The sequence below is a fragment of the Bombina bombina genome, chromosome 5, assembly GCF_027579735.1.
Source record: "Bombina bombina isolate aBomBom1 chromosome 5, aBomBom1.pri, whole genome shotgun sequence".
NCBI classification, from domain to species: domain Eukaryota; kingdom Metazoa; phylum Chordata; class Amphibia; order Anura; family Bombinatoridae; genus Bombina; species Bombina bombina.
The window spans coordinates 888,441,333-888,465,289 of record NC_069503.1 but is presented as its reverse complement, the minus strand read 5'-3'; the positions used below and the strand labels follow the sequence as shown (position 1 = coordinate 888,465,289).

The window sequence follows — 23,957 nt, the reverse complement described above, 5'->3', positions numbered from 1 at the left end:
TCGGTCCAGAGTAAACAACAAACAAAGCAGATGTTTGTCGAAAATCTTTAGTAGCTTGTAAGTAAAACTTTAAAGCACGAACCACGTCCAGATTGTGTAATAGACGTTCTTTCTTTGAAGAAGGATTGGGACACAAGGATGGAACAAGAATCTCTTGATTGATATTCCTGTTAGATACCACCTTAGGTAAAAACCCAGGCTTGGTACGTAGAACTACCTTATCAGAATGAAAGATCAGATAAGGAGAATCGCATTGTAAGGCAGATAGCTCAGATACTCTACGAGCCGAGGAAATAGCTACCAAAAAAAGGACTTTTTCTAGGCAAAAATACAGCCAGCCATGTGGAAAAAATTAGGCCCCAATAAGTTCTATCACCAAGCATATATAAAAATTGATTAAACATGCCAGCAAACGTTTTATATAGCATATCTATAAGGTTATTACCCCTGAGAGTAAGCATGATACCAGTCGTTATTAAATCACTGTATTCAGGCTTAAGTTACATTTATCAGGATTCAGCAGCATTTTCTAGCATTTACAATCCTAGAAAAAATCATAACTGCACATACCTGATAGCAGAATAAACTGCACGCCATTCTGTCCTCTGAAGTTACCTCACTCCTCAGACATGTGTGAGAACAGCAATGGATCTTAGTTACAACCTGCTGAGATCATAGAAAAACTCAGGCAAATTCTTCTTCTATCTTTGCCTGAGAAAAAATAGCACAGCTCTGGTACTATTTAAAATAACAAACTTTTGATTGAAGTTAATAAACTAACTATTTTTCACCACTCTCCTCTTACTACCTCCATGCGCGTTGAGAGTTGCAAGAGAATGACTGGATATGGTAGTGAGGGGAGGAGCTATATAACAGCTTTGCTGTGGGTCCTCTTGCAACTTCCTGTTGGGAGTGAGAATATCCCATAAGTAATGGATGATCCGTGGACTGGATACACCTTACTAGAGAGATGGGTTTTGTAAATGCAACTGTAAAATATTTGCTTTTTTATTTTATTATAGGAACATGAAACCCAACACTTTTACTTCATAATTCAGATAGAATATACCATTTTAACCAACTTTTCAATTTACTTCTATTATAAAATTTGCTTCATTCTCTGGGTACCCTTTGTTGAAGGGGCATCAATGCCCTGCTGAGAGTTAGCTGAACAGGTAAGCCGATGACAAGAGGCATATATGTGCAGCCACCAATCAGCAGCTAGATCCCAGTAGTGCTTTGCTGCTCCTGTACTCAGGTATGCTTTCAACAAGGTATACCAAGAATTAGATAATAGAAATAAAATGAAAAGTTGTTTAAAATGATATGCTGGAAGAGTTGCTGGATAGTAGGAGACACAAATGAGGGGCAGTGAGATATTAATTTTATTGAATCTAACCCAATGGTTTCTAGGTGTGCTGCAGCACATTTTTCATTTATATGTGCAAGTAAGGTACAACTTGCGTATATGTTAAGTTTCCATGCATATTGAAGAAGAAACTGTCTTGACTATCTTAAAGGGACATGAAACCCACATTTTTTCTTTCATGATTTAGAAAGAACATGCAATTTTAAACAACTTTCTAGTTTACTTCTAATTATTCTAATTTGCTTCATTCTTTGATATCCTTTGCCAAAAAGCATATCTAAATAGGCTCAGCTTCTGATTGGTGGCTGCACAAAGATGCCTCGTGTGATTGGCTCGCCCCATGTGCATTGCTGTTTCATCAACAAATGATATCTAAAGAATGAAGCAAATTAGATAATAGTCATGCATTGGAATGTTGTTTAAAATTGTATTCTGTACCTGAATCATGAAAGAAAATGTTTGGGTTTTGCATCCCTTTAACTATCTTTGCTATAGTTAACAAATCAAATAAACAACTAAGGGTTAGATTATAAATTGAGCACAAAATATTGCTTGTGCTGGTATTACAATTTAGGAGCAATGCAACGCATCCTCACATTCGCATTGAGGAAGCATTGCGCTCATGAATATATATACATATATATTTATATGTTAATATGTGTATATAGCCCCCCAAAAACTGCTTGGTGCAGTTGTTTTTTATTAAAAAATATATATTCTTTTTATTTTTTAAAACTAAAATATATTTTATTTTGGGGGCAATTGGGGCACTTAAGAAAATTAACCAGAGAACTGAACTTGTAATGGCTGGTTATTTATTACGCTCCTGAAATCACCCGTGTACAGGCGCACAATAAATTAGTGCTCCACTTGCAATCTAGTCCTAATTGTTTGCATTCATTAAAGCTATACCAGTGACATCAAGTTTTAGGGATAACAAATTATAGCACATTAAGATAAATCTAATTATTTTGATATGATTGTTACTTACAGCAAACAGGTGTCCGGCAGTAACAGAAATTCCAATTGCGAATGAAGAAGGACATTTTGTATCCTTGTGATTTGGATCACAGGTTGCACATACAGTGAAAACCAATTGGAAAGTAATTAACATTTCTATTAGAAGCCCATGGCCAAGAGAAAGTCTTTCATTTACCTGTTAATAATAAAAAATAGAAAAAAAATATATATTTTTTAAATGTTTACTATTGTGAACGGAATATGAACACAATGCATAATACATAATACATACATGTCAAATTGTTGTTTATTTTTGATTAAAGGGACATAGGATATGTATATGCACAGTCCATCCAGTACACTTTTCAATGCACTTTGCAATAACAGTGCATTTTGAAAATAGCTTTTTATGACTTTTTATACATTTTTATATATAAATATTCCCCAATATGTGAACTTATCCACAAACTTATTTGCAAATGAGTGCATGGTGTTAGTTTTCTCTAGGGTAACAGACACGCACTGAGCATGTGTGCAAGGTGAGATCTTGGAGTAAAAAGCCATAAAGCAGCATTTTAAAAGCATGTATGCTTTAAAGACCTTTAAAGGGACATCAAATCCAACATTTGTCGTTCATGATTCAGATAGAGCATGTGTATTTAAACAGCTTTCCAATTTATTTCTGTTGTACATTTTGCTTCATTCTCTTGGTATCATTTATTAAAGGAGCAGCAATGATTACTGGTAGCTAGCTGAACACATTGGTAAGCCAATGACAAGAGGTATATATGTGCAACCACCAATCAGCAGTTAGCTCCCACCTCCTAAGCTTACCTAGGTATACTTTTTAATGAAGGATACCAAGAGAACTAAACAAATTAGCTAATAGAAGTAAACTAGAAAGTTGTTTAAAATTGTAAGCTCTGTCTGAATTACAAAGGAAAACATTTGGGTTTCATGTCCCTTTAAAATGTGTCATTATGATTGCAAAGGAGAAATAAAAGGGGGAGGATTTATTACAGAAAACAACTCCACAGATCAATACGAAGACTACTAGTTCGAGAATATAATCTTAGAGAAAAGAGGAAAAATACATCCTTTTTCCAAATTCTCCATGAGAGCAAACAAAGGGTAAGGTATACGAACTCTAAATAAAGAGAAAACCCTAGAGCCGGGTATGCTTTTGTCAAATAGATGTCATATTATGTTATCTGATGTATTTAAGTTGTGAAATCTATGTATATTATATAAGGAATGTGGAGATGAAGTGGAGTAAATAAAAATTATTTCAACTAAAATGTGTCATTATGTCTAATCAAGGTAAGTTTTTATTACAGTTGAGTCTAATAAAGTGTGGAATTAGCAATTACTTCAAAGATTTAATACTGACTAGGAAAAATAAAAAAGGTATTATACTTAAAGGTACAGTCTACTCCAACAATGTTAGGTTTAGCTTTTAACTAAGAATACAAAGAGAACAAAGCAAATTTAAAGGGACATGAAACCCACATTTTTTCTTTCATGATTTAGAAAGAGAATGCAATTTTAAACATATTTCTAATTTACTTCTATTATCTAATTTGTTTTATTCTCTTGATATTCTTTGCTGAAAAGCATATCTAGATATGCTCCGTAGCTGCTGATTGGTTGCTGCACATAGAAGCCGCATGTGATTGGCTCACCCATGTGCATTGCTTTTTCTTCAAATAAGGATATCTAAAAAATGAAGCAAAATAAATAATAGAAGTAATTGTAATGTTGTTTAAATTTGTATGTTCTATCTGAATCATGAAAGAAAGATTTTGGGTTTAGTGGCCCTTTAATGTTAAAAGTAAATTGGAAAGTTGTTTAAAATGGCATGCCCTATATGAATCATGAGAGTTTAATTTTGACTAGACTGGCCCTTTAATGGTAAGAGCTTCAATGTAAAGGGAATAAATTACAATATTCAAACTATGTCAGTGCAGTCATTCACCCCCATTTTAGACCAAGTACAAACTCAAATAATCAGTTGAATGTACATACCAGGGGTTGGGAAACATTTACAAACATGTTTATAATAAAATAAATCATGATTTGTTTAACCAATATAATTTGGAAATTTCTTCCACTATTTCCAAAAAGTACATTTTCTGATTGATGGTACTTAATATTATTTTTTAATTAATGTTTAAATCAAAATATGCTTATTATATTTACAGTAATTAATGTCTTCCCTGCAAAGCTTGTTTCACAACCCATGTGCTAAGCAGATTTAAATGTTCTTTATAAAGGCTTTTGGGGGTTATAATTTAAACTAGAGGGGCTTATTTGTGCCAGTTCATAAATAAAAGCACTTTTTTTTTCTTGCAAGGTCATCTCTGTTACCATAGTGATCACCTGACTAAACAGGCTTTCCAAGACTCCTACCATTTGAAACATCAAGCAATTCTCTTTCAAATAATGGGTTTGGGAGGTCTGTGGCTTGTAAGGGAGCTGGGATTGAAGCGTTTGAACAACCCCTCCCCCATCCAGCTCCCTTTACTGTCTGTCACTTCCCGGTCCCACCCCTCTGTGATGTCAACATGCATGTTCGTGGTGACTTGAAGGGATTCTTAGCTCACAGGCAGATATTTGCATGACAACCTGTTCTTGTCGTGCACATGGAACATGTTAGAAAAGGAAATATTCCAAATATGGGCCCAATTACAATTATTGTGAATTTCCTTGATAAGTGGAATTATTGGGTTCTCCTGGAGTTTTGAATTCAAATCCTTTTCAAAACGTTTAAAAACTCCACAATAAGTTAGTTATTTAAGGGATATGAAATCCAATTTTTTTTCTTTTAACAATTCAGATAGAGCATGCAATTCTAAACAACTTTCCAATGTACTTGTATTATAAAATTTGCTTTGTTATCTTGGCATTGTTTGTTGAAGGATCAGAAATGCATTACTGGAAGTTAGCTGAACCCATCAAGCGAGCCAATGAAAAGAGGCATATATGTGCAGTCACCTATTAGCACCTACAGTAGCTCCTAGTAATATATTTCTGCTCCTGAGACTAACTAGCAAATTAGATAACAGAGGTAAATTGGAAAGTTGTTCAAAACTCAATGCTTTATCTGAGTCATGAAAGAACAATTTTGAGTTGTATGTCCCTTTAATGATTTTCAAATGCATTGGTTGTTTGAATTCTCCTCTGATATGCTATGGGATCAATTTGACAATGGTATTCCATGAGTAATAAAGCACTCTTTCCAGCAGCTTGTTAAAGAAGTTTTGGGTTTACACCATAAACTTGTCGAATCACTTTTCTGCCTATTTAAAATTACATATTTTGGCTGTTAGTCCTTTTTTTTGTCATTACCTTGTGCATACTCATTTTACTTGTTAATAAATAAAGGTTCCAGTTGTTCTTTTAAACTATGGAATGTGTACACTAATTTAATACAATCATCCAAATGTTAAATTATGTTTGCAATTTGTTTGAAGGTTTAAAAATGTCAATCATAAAATAAACTAAATGAAATTATTAAAAAGACATGATACTTAAATGTTTGATCCATCCCAAAATATATCAAAATATGTTACAATGTTTTTGTTGTTTTTTTTTTTTATTTTAAATATGGATGTTTGTGTGCTAAATATACCAACTTTTCTCTGTGGGAGTCGTTCCTGTTGATCAATGACCTGTAGAATTCCAGGACTTTTGTACACAATCATGTGTTTTATGCGAGTTTCACTTTATATTTTAATAGGATTTAACATTTTTTTCATTAAAAAAAGGGATTTGTTTAAATGTTCTTCTTTCATATCCACAATTTTTTTTTGGGGGGGAACCCCAATAATTAGCGAGACTGTGTTATAGTAATGTAGTTATATGCATGCTTTAAAATAAACTTTATATTGTACTATCAATATAACAAATCACTGATAGCATTGCTGATACTATTCCTTATGGGTTTTATTATCCTATATAATAAAAGGCCAAGTGTGTTTGTCTGAAGCTGTCATGCGTAGTAGAGACTGCGAGCGAGGACAAACACACCTGGCCTTCCAACTAACCTGGTGATGTGTGGTGGAGTGGGCGTGGCTGGGCGGGTGTGATGTGGGCGTGACCGGATGGGTGCGACGTGGGCGTGACTGGGCGTGATGTGGGCATGGCCGGGCGTGATGTGGGTGGGACTGGGCGTGACGCGGGGCGGGGGCGGGCGTGACACAGGCATGGCCAGATACCGGGGCCAGCTGCTAAGAGACAGAGAGCTCTAAAGAGGGTGGATAGAGAGAGCAGAAGAGGGGGGAGAGAGAGAGCAAAAGAGAGGGGGAGAAGAGAGAGAGCAAAAGAGAGGGGGGAGAAGAGAGAGAGCAAAAGAGAGGGGGAGAGAGACAGCAAAAGAGAGGGGGAGAGAGCGCAAAAGAGAGGGGGAGAGAGAGCGCAAAAGAGAGGGGGGAGAGAGAGCAAAAGAGAGGGGGGAGAGAGAGAACAAAAGAGAGGGGGAAGAGAGAGCAAAAGAGAGGGGGGAGAGAGAGAGCAAAAGAGAGGGGGGAGAGAGACAGCAAAATAGAGGGGGGAGAGAGAGAGCAAACGAGAGGGGGAGAGAGAGAGCAAAAGAGAGGGGGAGAGAGAGAGCAAAAGAGAGGGGGGAGAGAGAGAGCAAAAGAGAGTGGGGAGAGAGACAGTAAAAGAGAGGGGAGAAAGAGAAAGAGCAAAAGAGAGGGGAGAAAGAGAGAGCAAAAGAGAGGGGGGATAGAGAGAGAGCAAGGGGTGGGACTGCTGTACTGCAAAAAATGGCCCGTGTACACGGGCTTTAGGACTAGTATTCTATAAAACACACAAATGGCAGTGAAACCAATTTTTATGATAGATTTGTGAGGTGTTTTAAACCAAAATTCAGAGTTTTGCAATTCCCTTGAATGCGTCTTACTATTTGAGGTTCAATTATTACATTTAGTTTTTTCCACTGATATTATCTGTTTTTTTCTATTTCTATTTTCTTTCCAAATTACTTTTTAGGCCTTATTTGACTTTTAATCATTTCAATGTTTGCTTGTTTTACCACTAAGACATAGTTACTTGCACTTCAACAGGATTCTCATTGAGTCCTGACGCTAAAGAGAATTCTTCAATCTTTCTATAAATTGTCACTTTCTTTTTCTAATATCTATTCACTGTTATTACTTCAGGTACTATACTACTTGAGACAGAAATGTTTTCATGCACCCATGAAATATCCCAGCAATCTTTGTTTGCCGCACACCATTATAATTGCTTGCTGCTATTAGAATACTCTTTCCATCAAATGTATGACAACAATTCAGATACAGATCCTTTTCACACTGCCTTTCAAGTATAGAAAATATGACAACTGCAAGCTGTTAGGTTACAGAAGTCATGCTGTAAAACTGACAGATAAAGCACACCAGAAAACAAAAAGTATTAGTGTGCTTACAATGAGTGACAAGTCAAAAAGAAAATGAATAACTCTTTGATCAATAAGCTGTTCCTTTACACATACAATATAAGAGGTACGTGTTGTACATTTTAAATTCTAAACATTATTTATATGACCACAGTTATAAAAACTGTAAAATAATTTGAATTTAATTGCACAATTTCCTTGAAATAACATTTGTTGTACTGATAAATTATGTTTTATATGTAAAATACCTCAGTAATTGAATTTCAGCAAAGTATGAACCATACATTTAGTCAAACAGTAGTTATAAATGTTCTGCTGCTCAGAATTGTCAGCTGCAATGTTCTGTAATTTTAGCTAAAATATTCCATATTGATGTTTTTCTTTCACTGTAATACATTAAAGGGACAGTCTACACCAAAATTTTTCTTATTTAAAAAGATAGATAATCCCTTTATTACCCATTCCCCGTTTTTGCATAACCAACACAGTTATATTAATATACTTTTTACCTCTGTGATTCCCTTGTATCTAAGCCTTTGCAGACAGCCTCCTTATCTAAGTGCCTTTGACAGACATGCAGTGTAGTCAATCAGTAAAGACTCGTAAATAACTTCACGGGAGTGAGCACAATGTTATCTATATGACACATGTGAACTAGCACAGTCTAACTGTGAAAAACTTTCAAAATGCTCTGAGCTAGGAGGCGGTTTTCAACTGTTTAGAAATCAGTTTGAGCCTAGCTAGGTTTAGCTTTTCAAAAATACCACCAAGGGAACAAAGCAAATTTGATGATAAAAGTAAATAGGAAAGTTGTTTAAAATTTCATGCCCTATCTGAATCATGAAAGTTTAGTTTTGACTTTACTGTCCCTTTAAGCAACATCCCACTTTCATAGCTCCAGTTTATATTCAAATTAATTTCTGAAGCTCAACATAGGGACAATAGCTTGCCAACTATGGTCTAGATTACAAGCGGCGCATCCAATATTTAAATATCGCACCTGCATTAACTTGTGTTTTACAAGTTAAAAGTGAACACGATCATACTAGCGCGAACTACATTTTTGCTCGTCGGGTTAGCGTGACTGAAAACTTTGCATAAAGGGATAGGGCTAAATAAATAGTTGCATTAAACACAACATAAATATATTAAAATAAAGCATTACATTCATATATACATTATCTAATAAAAATAATCATATAAATATAAAAAAAAGTTATAAGGGTTAAAAGGTATATGGTATATGGTCATAATGGATAAATACATATACATGTGTGTGTATGTATATATATATATATATATATATATATATATATATATATACATATTACACATATAAACACATATATACATATGTATATATACATATTACACATATAAACACATATATACATATGTACAGTATTTATACTTTGGAGTCCTTTCTACTCAAATACCTGAAAACAAGAAAAAATATTTTTATTATTATTTATTATTTGTTTTACAGTATATGTATTTTACTTTCCAATGTTCTTTACACAGGGGAAAATATTATATGTTTTTTTAAACAGATATTCCTATATATATATATATATATATATATATATATATATATATATATATCTGTATATACCCATACCTATACATATATTCATAAAGATATATAGAAATATCTATTTTAAAATATATAGAACATTTTCTTCTATGTGAAGAACACTGGAATGTAAAATATTCATAACTACCTTCGGGTTAGCGCTGTAGGATGAACTCCTCTCAGGTTAGAGCACAAGCAATAAGTTTTAGTTTTTTTCCAGTTTGCAATCTCCATTATACAGGGAGAAGGAATTATCATGGTCGCAATATCCGAAGTCCTGAAGTTAGTACGTGTTAGGCTTAGCTCACGCACAAACATTTTTCTTTCAACTTGTAATATACACGTTAACCAGTGTGCATTAAAAGTTTACTTTTTCCGGTGTTTGTGCGTGTGCGAAAGCACCAAAGAGCGGGCCATTTGTAATCTGGCCCGATATAGAGTAATGCACCATGTACCATAACATATAAAGAAAACAAATAATAATAGCATAATAGCAGTGCATAATATGTCTGTGGGCAATGGGCTAAAATATGCTTAACAGGGAATGTAGTTGATACCTACTCATATTCCAAAGGGCTCAGTGTACTTCTGGCTATAGACGCTTCAGGGGCTGGCTCATTACCAATGTTGTCCAATCGATCCTTGTTCCCCTGGTGACTCCCATGTATTACCTTCACCCTTTGTCCATGAGTACTGATCCATAGTCCATGATAAGACCCATTTGGAGCAAAGGCAGATGAGGATTGGGGCTAACTGTAGGGGCCAATGCTAAACACATCGATCTTTTTGCTGCTTGCTCATAGCTTAATCCTGCCCTATATTTTTTAGCATCTTAATGCCAGAGGCAAGAGAGCAGGCAGTGTTAAATAACTAACACTCATGAAGATGAGGGCAAAACAGTAAAATAAAGAAAGAAATAGAGGGTACAGGAAATGGGAAAGGAGTAAAAAAGGAATAGAGGTAATGAAAGGAGAGGAAGGATTATAATGCATGAATATTAGTTGGAGAGAGAAAAAAAGCAGAGAAATAGAGATGTGGAAGACAAATTTAAATTAGAGGGCATGATAACCTAAATCTCTTCACTCTGGTGATATTATATAAGAAGTCTTGTCAGTACTGTAAGGTTTTTGATCATTAGGCCCTATGAAATGACTTTGTAAAATGTATTTCCCCTAATTTAGGACTTCAGCGTAATTATGGACCTTCCTTGTTATTTCAACCATACTAATTAAACCTATACTTGGCTTACACTTAGATGCTATATCTGTCCTTATTAGACTATCCCTTACATTTTGGGCACTTCTATAAACAGGCATAAGTAACACTCTAATACCTTAGGATTGCAATCCCTAATCACAGGCCAATGCTTACATATAATGTTCTATATTTTGTGGATAAATACATGATAATATTATGGTAATCCATGCAGAATTGTAGTGCTACAATGTGTCAATGCATTAATGCATAGAGTTCTGGTGCCATTTAGAGAGGAAAAGTATGGTAACTAATATGTTGTAGCCAGGATTGAGGGGGCTGTGACACAAAGTATACTTTAATTTTTTTTTTCCACATGCAGTAAACTATTTGGAGGTGACATTGAATGGTGTGGCTGTTTTGGTTTTGTTTGTTTTATTGGATGAGATAAAATAAATGATGTGATACCCAGTTGAATAAATTATTATTGTTCAATGATACAAAATAAAAATAATTTGGAATAAAATAGTATATACTGTATAGGCACTGTATTACTAAAATCAGTAAAAATAAATATATGCTCTAAAGCACTGGTTTTCAAAACTGTCCTCAGGCCTCCCCAACAGGGCAGGTTTTCTGGATTACCTTGGATGAGAGCAGGTAAAATAACCATGGTTACTAATCAGCTGATTATTTCACCTGTGGTCTAGTTTAGATATCCACAAACCGTGGCCTGTTAGGGAGACCTGAGGACAGGTTTGAAAAACAATGCTCTAAAATATACATCTCTGGAAAAAAATTGAGACCACTGCAAATTTATCAGTTTCTCTGATTTCACTATTTTTGGTATCATTTTTAAATAAAATGAACATTTCTTTCATGTAATTGGCAAGAGTCCATGAGCTAGTGACGTATAGGATATACAATCCTACCAGGAGGGGCAAAGTTTCCCAAACCTCAAAATGCCTATAAATACACCCCTCACCACACCCACAATTCAGTTTTACAAACTTTGCCTCCTATGGAGGTGGTGAAGTAAGTTTGTGCTAAGATTTCTACGTTGACATGCGCTTCTCAGCATTTTGAAGCCCGATTCCTCTCAGAGTACAGCGAATGTCAGAGGGATGTGAAGGGAGTATCACCTATTGAAGGCAATGGTTTTCCTCACGTGAGATCTATTTCATAGGTTCTCTGTTATCAGTCGTAGAGATTCATCTCCTACCTCCCTTTTCAGATCGACGATAAACTCTCATATACCATTACCTCTACTGATAACTGTTTCAGTACTGGTTTGGCTATCTGCTATATGTGGATGGGTGTCTTTCGGTAAGTATGTTTTTATTACTTAAGACACCTTAGCTATGGTTTGACACTTTATGCATTAATATAAAGTTCTAAATATATGTATTGTACTTATATTTGACATGAGTCAGGTTCATGTATTTCCTTTTTGCAGACTGTCAGTTTCATATTTGGGGAAAAGAAACATATTAAGAAATATTTTTCTTACCTGGGGTTTTAAATTGACTACATTTTATTTGCAGATTGCGGGCAGAATTAGGCCAGCGGTTGCGCCAAATGCTAGACTTTAATGCGTCATTCTTCATTTCCGGAGTCATACTTGACACCGAGATCCTTACACAAGGTTGCATCGTTAGTAAGGCGAGTGTGCGGACATGGTTGGTGCCAAAAAAATTTCAGTTACGTTGTGCGTCATACTTGGCGCCAACATTTTTCATTATTTTTTCACCCCATTGCTATTTGCCTCTTGCCTTTTTCTATGTCAGAGGGCTATGCTATTTGCATTTTTTTCCCATTTCTGAAACTGTCATATAAGGAAATTGATCATTTTGCTTTATATGTTGTTTTTTCTTTTATATTTTGCAAGATGTCTCAATCTGATCCTGTCTCAGAAGTATCTGTTGGAACTTTGCTGCCTGATATCGGTTCTACCAAAGCTAAGTGCATTTGTTGTAAACTTGTGGAGATTATATCTCTGAATGTCATTTGTATTAGTTGTCATGATAAACTTTTACATGCAGATAATGTGTCCATCAGTAATAGTACATTGCCGGTTGCAGTTCCTTCAACTTCTAACGTACATGATATACCTATGAATTTTAAAGAATTTGTTACTGATTCTATTCAGAAGGCTCAGTCTGCTTTTCTGCCTTCTAATAAGTGTAAAAGGTCTTTTAAAACTTCTCATAAGGTTGATGAAATTTCAAATGACCGACAACATAATGAATTATTCTCTTCTGATGAGGATCTATCTGATTCAGAAGATCCTTCCTCAGATATTGAAACTGACAAATCTACTTATTTTTTTAAACTGAAGTATATACGTTCTTTGTTAAAAGAAGTGTTAATTACTTTGGATATTGAGGAAACTAGTCCTCTTGACATTAAAACTAGTAAGCATTTAAATTCTGTTTTCAAACCTCATGTGGTTATTCCAGAGGTTTTTCCTATTCCTGATGCTATTTCTGATATGATTTCTAAGGAATGGAATAAGCCGGGTACTTATTTTATTCCTTCTTCAAGGTTTAAAAAATTGTATCCTCTACCAGCAATTTCAATAGAGTTTTGGGAAAAGTTGATGGGGCTATTTCTACTCTTGCTAAACGTACCACTATTCCTATGGAAGATAGTACTTCTTTTAAAGATCCTTTAGATAGGAAACTTGAATCTTATCTAAGGAAAGCCTATTTATATTCACGTCATCTTCTCAGGCCTGCAATTTCTTTGGCTGATGTTGCAGCTGCAACAACTTTTTGGTTGGAGAATTTACGCAACAAGAATTGGATTCTGACGTATCTATCAATGTTCGCTTACTGCAACATGCTAATCATTTTATTTGTGATTCCATTTTTGATATTATCAAAATTGATGTTAGTTCCATGTCTTTAGCTATTTTAGCTAGAAGAGCTTTGCGGCTTAAATCTTGGAATGCTGATATGACATCTAAGTCTAGATTGCTATCTCTTTCTTTCCAAGGTAATAATTTATTTGGTTCTCAGTTGGATTGTATTATTTGAACTGTTACTGGGGGGAAGGGAGTTTTTTGCCTCAGGATAAAAAACCTAAGGGTAAATCTAAGGATTCTAACCGTTTTCGTTCCTTTCATCAAAATAAAGAACAAAAACCTAATACTTCCCCCAAGGAATCTGTTTCCAATTGGAAGCCTTCCTCAAATTGGAATAAATCCAAGCCATTTAAGAAACCAAAGTCAGCCCCTAAGTCCGCATGAAGGTGTGGCCCTCATTCCAGCTCAGCTGGTAGGGGGCAGATTAAGGTTTTTCAAGGATGTTTGGATAAATTATGTCCAAAATCATTGGATTCAGAGCATTGTCTCTCAAGGGTATTGAATAGGATTCAGAGTAAGACCTCCTGTGAGAATATTTTTTCTCTCACGTATCCCAGCAAATCCAGTAAAAGCACAGGCTTTCCTGAAGTGTATTCCAGACCTGGAGTTATCAGGGGTAATCATGCCAGTTCCTTTTCAGGAGCAGGGTTTGGGGTTTTATTCAAATCTATTCATTGTTCCAAAGACTGAAGATTCATTCAGACAAAATCTGGATCTGAAAATTTTGAATAGTTATGTAAGAGTACCAACTTTCAAGATGGTAACAATAAGGACTTTTCTGCCTTATGTTCAGCAAGAACATTATATGTCCACAATAGACTTGCAGGATGCATACCTTCATATTCCGATTCATCCAGATCATTATCAGTTCCTGAGATTCTCTTTTCTAGACAAGCATTACCAATTTGTTGCTCTTCCGTTTGGCCTAGCAACAGCTCCAAGAATCTTTTCAAATGTTCTCGGTGCCCTGCTCTCTATAATCCGAGAGCAGGGTATTGCAGTGTTTCCTTATTTGGACGATATCTTGGTACTAGCTCAGTCTTTACGTTCTGCAGAATCTCACACAAATCAACTAGTGTTGTTTCTTCGGAAACATGGTTGGAGGATCAATTTACCAAAAAGTTTCTTGATTCCTCAGACAAGGGTCTCCTTTTTACGCTTCCAGATAGATTCAGTGTCCATGACTCTGTCTCTAACAGACAAGAGACATTTAAAATTGGTTGCAGCCTGTCGGCACCTTCAGTCCCAGTGATTCCCTTCAGTGGCTATGTGCATGGAAGTTTTAGGTCTCATGACTGCAGCATCGGACGCGATTCCCTTTGCTCATTTTCACATGAGACCTCTTCAGCTTTGTATGCTGAATTAATGGTGCAGGGATTATACAAAGATATCACAATTAATATCCTTAAATCCCAATGTTCGACACTCTCTGATCTGGTGGTTAAATCACCAGCGTTTAGTTCAAGGGGCTTCTTTTGTTCGGCCAACCTGGACTGTGAACAGATGCAAGTCTTTCAGGTTGAGGAGCTGTTTGGAGATCTCTGACAGCACAAGGGGTTTGGAAATCTCAAGAGGCAAGATTACCAATCAATATTTTAGAACTCCATGCAATTCTCAGAGCTCTTCAGTTTTGGCCTATGTTAAAGAGAGAACCATTCAATTGTTTTCAGACAAACAATATCACAACAGTGGCATATGTCAATCATCAGAGTGGGACTCACAGTCCCCAAGCTATGAAAGAAGTATCTCAGATACTTGTTTGGGCGGAATCCAGCTCCTGTCTAATTTCTACGGTGCATATCCCAGGTGTAGACAATTGGGAGGTGGATTATTTAAGCCGTCAGACTTTACATCCGGGGGAGTGGTCTCTCCATCCAGATGTGTTTTCTCAGATTGTTCAGATGTGGGGTCTTCCAGAGATAGATCTGATGGCCTCTCATCTAAACAAGAAACTTCCCAGATACCTGTTCAGGTCCAGGGATTTTCAGGCGGAAGCAGTGGATGCATTGACACTTCCTTGGTGTTATCAACCTGCTTATATTTTCCCGCCTCTGGTTCTTCTTCCAAGAGTGATCTCCAAAATCATCATGGAACAATTGTTTGTGTTGCTGGTGGCCCCAGCATCGCCTCACAGGTTTTGGTATGCGGATCTTGTTCTGATGTCCAGTTGCCAACTTAGCCACTTCCGTTAAGGCCGGACCTATTGTCTCAAGGTCCGTTTTTCCATCAGGATCTCAAATCCTTAAATTTGAAGGTGTGGAAATTGAACGCCTAGTGCTAAGTCATAGAGGTTTCTCTGACTCAATGATTAATACTACAGGGAGTGCAGAATTATTAGGCAAATGAGTATTTTGACCACATCATCCTCTTTATCCATGTTGTCTTATTCCAAGCTGTATAGGCTCGAAAGCCTACTACCAATTAAGCATATTAGGTGATGTGCATCTCTGTAATGAGAAGGGGTGTGGTCTAATGACATCAACACCCTATATCAGGTGTGCATAATTATTAGGCAACTTCCTTTCCTTTGGCAAAATGGGTCAAAAGAAGGACTTGACAGGCTCAGAAAAGTCAAAAATAGTGAGATATCTTGCAGAGGGATGCAGAACTCTTAAAATTGCAAAGCTTCTGAAGCGTGATCATCGAACAATCAAGCATTTCATTCAAAATAGTCAACAGGGTCGCAAGAAGCGTGTGGAAAAACCAAGGCGCAAAATAACTGCCCATGAACTGAGAAAAGTCAAGCGTGCAGCTGCCAAGATGCCACTTGCCACCAGTTTGGCCATATTTCAGAGCTGCAACATCACTGAAGTGCCCAAAAGCACAAGGTGTGCAATACTCAGAGACATGGCCAAGGTAAGAAAGGCTGAAAGACGACCACCACTGAACAAGACACACAAGCTGAAACGTCAAGACTGGGCCAAGAAATATCTCAAGACTGATTTTTCTAAGGTTTTATGGACTGATGAAATGAGAGTGAGTCTTGATGGGCCAGATGGATGGGCCCGTGGCTGAATTGGTAAAGGGCAGAGAGCTCCAGTCCGACTCAGACGCCAGCAAGGTGGAGGTGAAGTACTGGTTTGGGCTGGTATCATCAAAGATGAGCTTGTGGGGCCTTTTCGGGTTGAGGATGGAGTCAAGCTCAACTCCCAGTCCTAATGCCAGTTTCTGGAAGACACCTTCTTCAAGCAGTGGTACAGGAAGAAGTCTGTATCCTTCAAGAAAAACATGATTTTCATGCAGGACAATGCTCCATCACACGCGTCCAAGTACTCCACAGCGTGGCTGGCAAGAAAGGGTATAAAAGAAGAAAATCTAATGACATGGCCTCCTTGTTCACCTGATCTGAACCCCATTGAGAACCTGTGGTCCATCATCAAATGTGAGATTTACAAGGAGGGAAAACAGTACACCTCTCTGAACAGTGTCTGGGAGGCTGTGGTTGCTGCTGCACGCAATGTTGATGGTGAACAGATCAAAACACTGACAGAATCCATGGATGGCAGGCTTTTGAGTGTCCTTGCAAAGAAAGGTGGCTATATTGGTCACTGATTTGTTTTTGTTTTGTTTTTGAATGTCAGAAATGTATATTTGTGAATGTTGAGATGTTATATTGGTTTCACTGGTAAAAATAAATAATTGAAATGGGTATATATTTGTTTTTTGTTAAGTTGCCTAATAATTATGCACAGTAATAGTCACCTGCACACACAGATATCCCCCTAACATAGCTATAACTAAAAACAAACTAAAAACTACTTCCAAAACTATTCAGCTTTGATATTAATGAGTTTTTTGGGTTCATTGAGAACATGGTTGTTGTTCAATAATAAAATTAATCCTCAAAAATACAACTTGCCTAATAATTCTGCACTCTCTGTATGTTACAAGCTCATAAATCTGTCTCTAGAAAGATTTATTATCGAGTTTGGAAGACTTATATTTCATGGTGTTCCTCTCATAAATTTTCTTGGCATTCTTTTAGAATTCCTAGAATTTTACAGTTTCTTCAGGATGGTTTGGATAAGGGTTTGTCTGCAAGTTCTTTGAAGGGACAAATCTCTGCTCTTTCTGTTTTATTTTACAGAAGATTGCCAAACTTCCTGATATTCACTGTTTTGTACAGGCTTTGGTTTGTATCAAGCCTATCATTAAATCAATCTCTCCTCCTTGGAGTCTTAATTTGGTTTTAAGGGCTTTACAGGCTCCTCCATTTGAGCCTATGCATTCTTTGGACATTAAACTACTTTCTTGGAAAGTGTTGTTGCTTTTGGCCATCTCTTCTGCTAGAAGAGTTTCTGAGCTATCTGCTCTTTCTTGTGAATCTCATTTTCTGATTTTTCATCAGGATAAGGCGGTTTTGCGGACTTCATTTGAATTTTTACCTAAGGTTATGAATTCTAACAACATTAGTAGAGAAATTGTTGTCCCTTCCTTGTGTCCTAATCCTAAGAATCCTTTGGAAAGATCCTTACATTCTTTGGATGTGGTGAGAGCTTTGAAATATTATGTTGAAGCTACTAAAGATTTCAGGAAGACTTCTAGTCTATTTGTTTTATTTTCTGGTTCTAGGAAAGGTCAGAAGGCTTCTGCTATTTCCTTGGCTTCTTGGTTAAAGCTTTTGATTCCTCAAGCTTATTTGGAGTTGGGTGAGGCCCCGCCTCAGAGAATTACAGCTCATTCTACTAGATCAGTCTCCAGTTTGTGGGCTTTTAAGAATGAAGCTTCAGTTGACCAGATTTGCAAAGCGGCAACTTGGTCCTTTTTGCATACATTTACTAAATTCTACCGTTTTGATGTATTTGCTTCTTCAGAAGCAGTTTTTGGTAGAAAAGTTCTTCAGGCAGCTGTTTCAGTTTTATTCTTCTGCTTATGTTTTAAGTTTTACTTGTAATTTAAGAATAAACTTATAATTTGGGTTGTGGATTATTTTTTCAGCGGAAAATGGCTGTTCTTTATTTTTATCCCTCCCTCTCTAGTGACTCTTGCGTGGAGTTCCACATCTTGGGTATTGATATCCCATACGTCACTAGCTCATGGACTCTTGCCAATTACATGAAAGAAAACATAATTTATGTAAAAATGTACCTGATAAATTCATTTCTTTCATATTGACAAGAGTCCATGAGGCCCTCCCTTTTTATGGTGGTTATGATTTGTTTGTATAAAGCACAATTATTTCCAAATTCCTTTGTTGATGCTTTTTACTCCTTTCTTTATCACCCCACTACTTGGCTATTCATTAAACTGAATTGTGGGTGGGGTGAGGGGTGTATTTATAGGCATTTTGAGGTTTGGGAAACTTTGCCCCTCCTGGTAGGATTGTATATCCCATACGTCACTAGCTCATAAACTCTTGCCAATATGAAAGAAATTAATTTATCAGGTAAATTATTACATAAATTATGTTTTTTGTTTTATTCTATAAACTACTGACAACATTTCTCCCAAATTCCAAATAAAAATACTCACATAGATTAATAGTTTTGCGCTAAACAGGGTGCGAAACTAACGCCAAAAAGTAGCCATATTTCACTCTCCATAGCGCTGCCATTACGAGTTACTGAAAAGCCTCCTTGTGCGTGCGATATGGTGGCGTTAAGTTCCATACCGCACAAAATCCAAGGGCTGCTTTGACGTGCTTGTGCACGCTTTCCCTAACTGACACTATAATAAAGTTATTAACCACTAAACCTCCGGCCTCCCACATCGCCGCCACTAAATAAACCTATTAACCCCTAAACCTCTGGCCCCCCACACCGCCGCTACTAAATAAAACTATTAACCCCTAAACCTCTAGCCCCCACATCCCTGCTACTAAATAAACCTATTAACCCCTAAACCGCCAGGCTCCCCACATCGCAAAACACTAAATTAAACTATTAACCCCTAAACCTTACACCCCTAACGTAAATTAAAATTACAATATAACTATCTTAAAATAAATAAAAACTTACCTGTGAAATAAAAATAAACCTAACATTAAACTATAAATTAACCTAACATTACTATTCTAATAAAATAAAAAATACTGCCAATTAAAAAATCTAAATTACAAATTTAAAAATACCTAACACTACGAAAAAAATAAAAAAATCTAAAATTACAAAAAATAATAAACACTAAATTACAAAAAATAAAATACACTAAGCTTACAAAAAATAATACACAAAATTATCAAAAATAAAACAATTACACCTAATCTAAGCCCTATAAAAATATAAAAGCCCCCCAAAATAAAAACACCCCCTAGCCTACAATAAACTACCAACAGCCCTTGAAAGGGCCTTTTGTAGGGCTTTGCCCTAAGTTAAACAGATCTTTTACCTTTCCCCCGAACAGTAAAACCCACCACCCAACAAACCCCCCAAAATAAAAAACCTAACTCTAAAAAAAACCTAAGCTATCCATTGCCCTAAAGGGGCATTTGTATTGGCATTGCCCTTAAAAGGGCATTCAGTTTTTTTCACTGCCCTTAAAAGAGCATTCAGCTCTTTTACAAAAGCCCAAAGCCTTAATCTAAAAAAAAAAAAAAAAAAAAAAATGAAAAGAAGAACTAACACTAAACCCAGAATATCTACTCACGGTTCCTGAAGTCCGGACATCCATCTTCATCCAGGCGGCGAGAAGTCTTCATCCAGGCGGAGACACCTTCATCTATCTCGGGGACGTCTTCTATCTTCATCCCGGTGGCGCAGAGCTATCCTGGAAGCTGATCCCATCCAGCGCGGAGCGTCCTCTTCATATGGTCACCACCGTACACTGAAGTTGAATGCAAGGTAGCCGTTTCAAAATGGTGTACCTTGCATTCCTATTGGCTGATTTGATTCTTCAAATTTAAATCAGCCAATAGAATGAGAGCTTCTGAAATCCTATTCGCTGTTCAAATCAGCCAATAGGAATGCAAGGTAACCATTTTGAAACGGCTACCTTGCATTCAACTTCAATATACAGCGGTGACCGCGCAGGATGGGATCAGCTTCCAGGATAGCTCCACTCCATGCCGCCGGGATGAAGATAGAAGACGTCCCCGAGATGGATGATTTTTCATTATTTTTTTTTGGGTGTTTTTTTTTTTTTTAGATTAGAGCTTTGGGCTTTTGTAAATGCCCTTTTAAGGACAGTGAAAAAGAGCTGAATGCCCTTTTTAAGGGTAATGCCCATACAAATGACCCTTTACAGGTAAAAGTGCTGTTTAACTTAGGACAATGCCCTACAAAAGGCCCTTTTAAGGGCTATTGGTATTTTATTGTAGACTAGGGGGTGTTTTTATTTTGGGCGAGCTTTTTTATTTTTATAGGGCTATTAGATTAGGTGTAATTATTTTTATTTTTGATAATTTTGTTTATTATTTTTTGTAAGCTTAGTGTATTTTATTTTTCGTAATTTACTGTTTATTATTTTTTGTAATTTTAGATTTTTTAATTTTTTAGTAGTGTTAGGTTTTTTTAAATTTGTAATTTAGATTTTTTAATTGGTAGTATGTTTTTATTTTATTACAATACTAATGTTAGGTTAATTTATAGTTTAATGTTAGGTTTATTTTTATTTCACAGGCAAGTTTTTTTTTTTTTTTTAAGATAGTTATATTGTAATTTAAATTTTAAGTTAGGGGTTAATAGTTTAATTTAGTGTTTTGCAATGTGGGGGGGCTGGCGGTTTAGGGGTTAATAGGTTTATTTAGTAGGGGTGATGTGGGGGGCCGGAGGTTTAGGGGTTAATAGGTTTATTTAGTAGCGAAGATGGGGTGGGCAGGAGGTTTAGGGGTTAATAAGTTTATTTAGTGGCCACAATGTGGGGGACTGGAGGTTTAGGAGTTACCAGGTTTATTTAGTAGCGGCGATGTGGGGGGCGGAGGTTTAGAGGTTAATAGGTTTATTTAGTTGCGGCAATGTGGGGGGGGCCGGCGGTTTAGGGGTTAATAGGTTTATTTAGTGGCAACGATGTGGGAGGCCATAGGTTTAGGGGTTAATAACTTTATTATAGTGTCAGCGATGTCGGGTAGCGGCGTCTTATGGGTTAATAGCTTTATTTAGTAGGGGCAATGTGGGGGGCCGGAGGTTTAGGGGTTATCAGGTTTATTTAGTAGCGGTGATGTGGGGGGGGCGGAGGTTTAGGGTTTAATAGGTTTATTTAGTGGCAACGATGTGGGAGGCCGTAGGTTTAGGGGTTAATAACTTTATTATAGTGTCGGCGATGTCAGGTAGCGGCGGCTTAGGGGTTAATAGCTTTATTATAGTGTCTGCGATGTCGAGGAGCAGCGGATTAGGGGTTAATAATGTTAATATAGTATTTGCGATGTGGGGGTGGGGGCTTAGGGGTTAATATGTAGTTTATGGGTGTTGGTGTACTTTGTAACATTTAAAGGGTCATGAAACCCATTTTTTTTCTTAAATGATTTAGAAAGAGCATGCAATTTTAAACAACTTTCTAATAAACTTCTATTATCTAATTTGCTTTACTCTCTTGATATACTTTCCTTAAAAGCATATCTAGATATGCTCAGGAGCTGCTGATAGATGCCTCATGTGATTGGCTCACCCATGTGAATTGTTATTTCTTCAACAAAGGATATCTAAAAATGAAGCAAATTAGATAATAGAAGTAAATTGGAATGTTGTTTAAAATTTTATTCTCTACTTGAATTATTAAAGAAAATGTTTGGGTTTAGTGTCCCTTTAAGCTATGAGTTTTGTGAAACATTTTTGTTTCGCAAAATCCATAACTACTGCTCTCAGATGGCGGTATGGATCGTGTCGGTATAGAGCATAATGAAAGCTTTTAGCCTTAATGCACAACCAGTAATACCGGCGCTGTGAAAATCCCACACGAAAAAAAAAAAATTTTGAGTGCAGAATTGACGTTGCGTTACAGGCTAAAATGCTTACGGTATAGCTACACTGACACGACTCGTAATATGCGTTCCTAGCCATTACGCTGGAATGGCCATTTTTTTTAGCGTTAAACGCCGTACCCCAACACTTGTAATCTAGCAGACTGTAATTTAGAGCATGTATTTGCAGAAAATGAAACTGGTCAACAACATAAAAAAAAAAGATGTAGTGTTTTCAGACCTTGAATAATGCAAAGAAAACAAGTTCATATTCATTTCTAAACACAATACTAACGTTTAACTTAGTAAGAGTTCAGAAATCATTATTTGGTGGAATAACCCTGATTTTCACAACTTTAATGCGTCTTGGCATTCTCTCCACCAGTCTTTCACATTGCTGTTTTGTGACATTATGCCAATCCTGGCTGTTTTATGGCTTTTAAATAGTTATCATTTTCTGCAAAAAAAATTACCTAAATGACTATATTTTTATTTACAATTTAAGAGAAATATTGTCAGTAGTTTAAATAGTTAAACTCGAGAAACTGATACTTTTGCAGTGGTCTCTTCAATGTTTCCAGAGCTGTATAATAATTTCGAAATTGCATACAATAATTTGTAATATTTTGAGATAAAAGTTGTGATATCTCAGGGTCAACAGTTGATATAAGTTTGTAAAATATGTTTGTAAATATGAATTCTATAATAAAAGTAACATTTTATTTAACTTTAAAACATGTATTTACCTCTGTAACACCTAAGTTCCCAACCACATTTATTGGTGTAATAATGAATAACAGTCCTGCTCCTGTAATGGCTCCTAGGCATTGTGAAATAATGTAGAATATTGATTTGGCTAGGCTTATCTTCCTGGTACACACCATTGCTAAAGTTACAACAGGGTTAATATGAGCTCCACTGATATGTCCAAAGCAGTGCACCATAGTAAAAATACTAAACCCAAAGCAAAGTGATATAAGAACACAGTCTGTAGGTTGAGGACTATCTGCACTGCTCCAGTTGATTGTTGACCCAAGGCTGAGAATGACAAAAATAAACATGGCCAAAAATTCCCCTGAGACAGCTTTCCAGAATGGTTGAGTCCAAACTCCTTTAAATGCCACCATGATTTAATCTTCACTCCTGGAACACAAATATTTTTTAAGCATTGTGAACATTATGAATGTGTACAGTCTTTTATAACTGGGTCTGAATACAATGGCTATAGGACATATTTTGTAGTTCATTGGAAAGGTAGATTAAGTCTATACATTTGATATATCAATAACAAGGCAGATTATGTTACCCAAAAGTCCTGTTTAGAAAGAAGATAGAGATGTCCCTGAATGCTCAGTTTGCACTAGCTGATATTTGGAGGAGCTCTCTTGATATTGCAACATTTTCGTTAAGGACATAGTTAAAAAAGGATGTTTTTAGTTTTAATATTGGCAATGGTTACCTGATATTATAATTGCTGTTTCAGTTCTGCTATTTGGTCAATTCTTGTTGTTAATTGAATGATTAGACAAATAAATAGACAGACAGATGGACAGACAAATAGACAGTCAGACACAGAGAGACAGCCAGATAGATTAAATAGATAGATAGATATTTGAAAGAAGATATGTATTTATTGTTAAAAGAGTGCAGCACTGAAAACATGGACAATGATTATGTTATCAGCTTTTATTTGGGTATTTAACGGATCCGTTATCATATATTCACAGCATCTTACGTACAAGTATCTAAAGACAATTCCAT

General features: G+C 36.2%; 1 protein-coding gene across 1 annotated transcript in view; it reads right to left on the bottom strand.

The window, feature by feature from the left end:
• Positions 1–23,326, bottom strand: part of LOC128661649 (aquaporin-4-like) — a 97,738-nt gene extending 74,412 nt beyond the window's left edge. Inside the window, exons 1-2 of the mRNA XM_053715878.1 lie at positions 22,943–23,326; positions 2,361–2,525 (exon numbers count right to left, since the gene is read on the bottom strand). Of these exons, the coding sequence (XP_053571853.1) occupies positions 2,361–2,525; positions 22,943–23,323 (546 nt within the window). The 5' untranslated portion in view covers positions 23,324–23,326. The remainder of the gene's footprint in view (positions 1–2,360; positions 2,526–22,942) is intronic.
• Between the last annotated feature and the right edge of the window lie 631 nt (positions 23,327–23,957).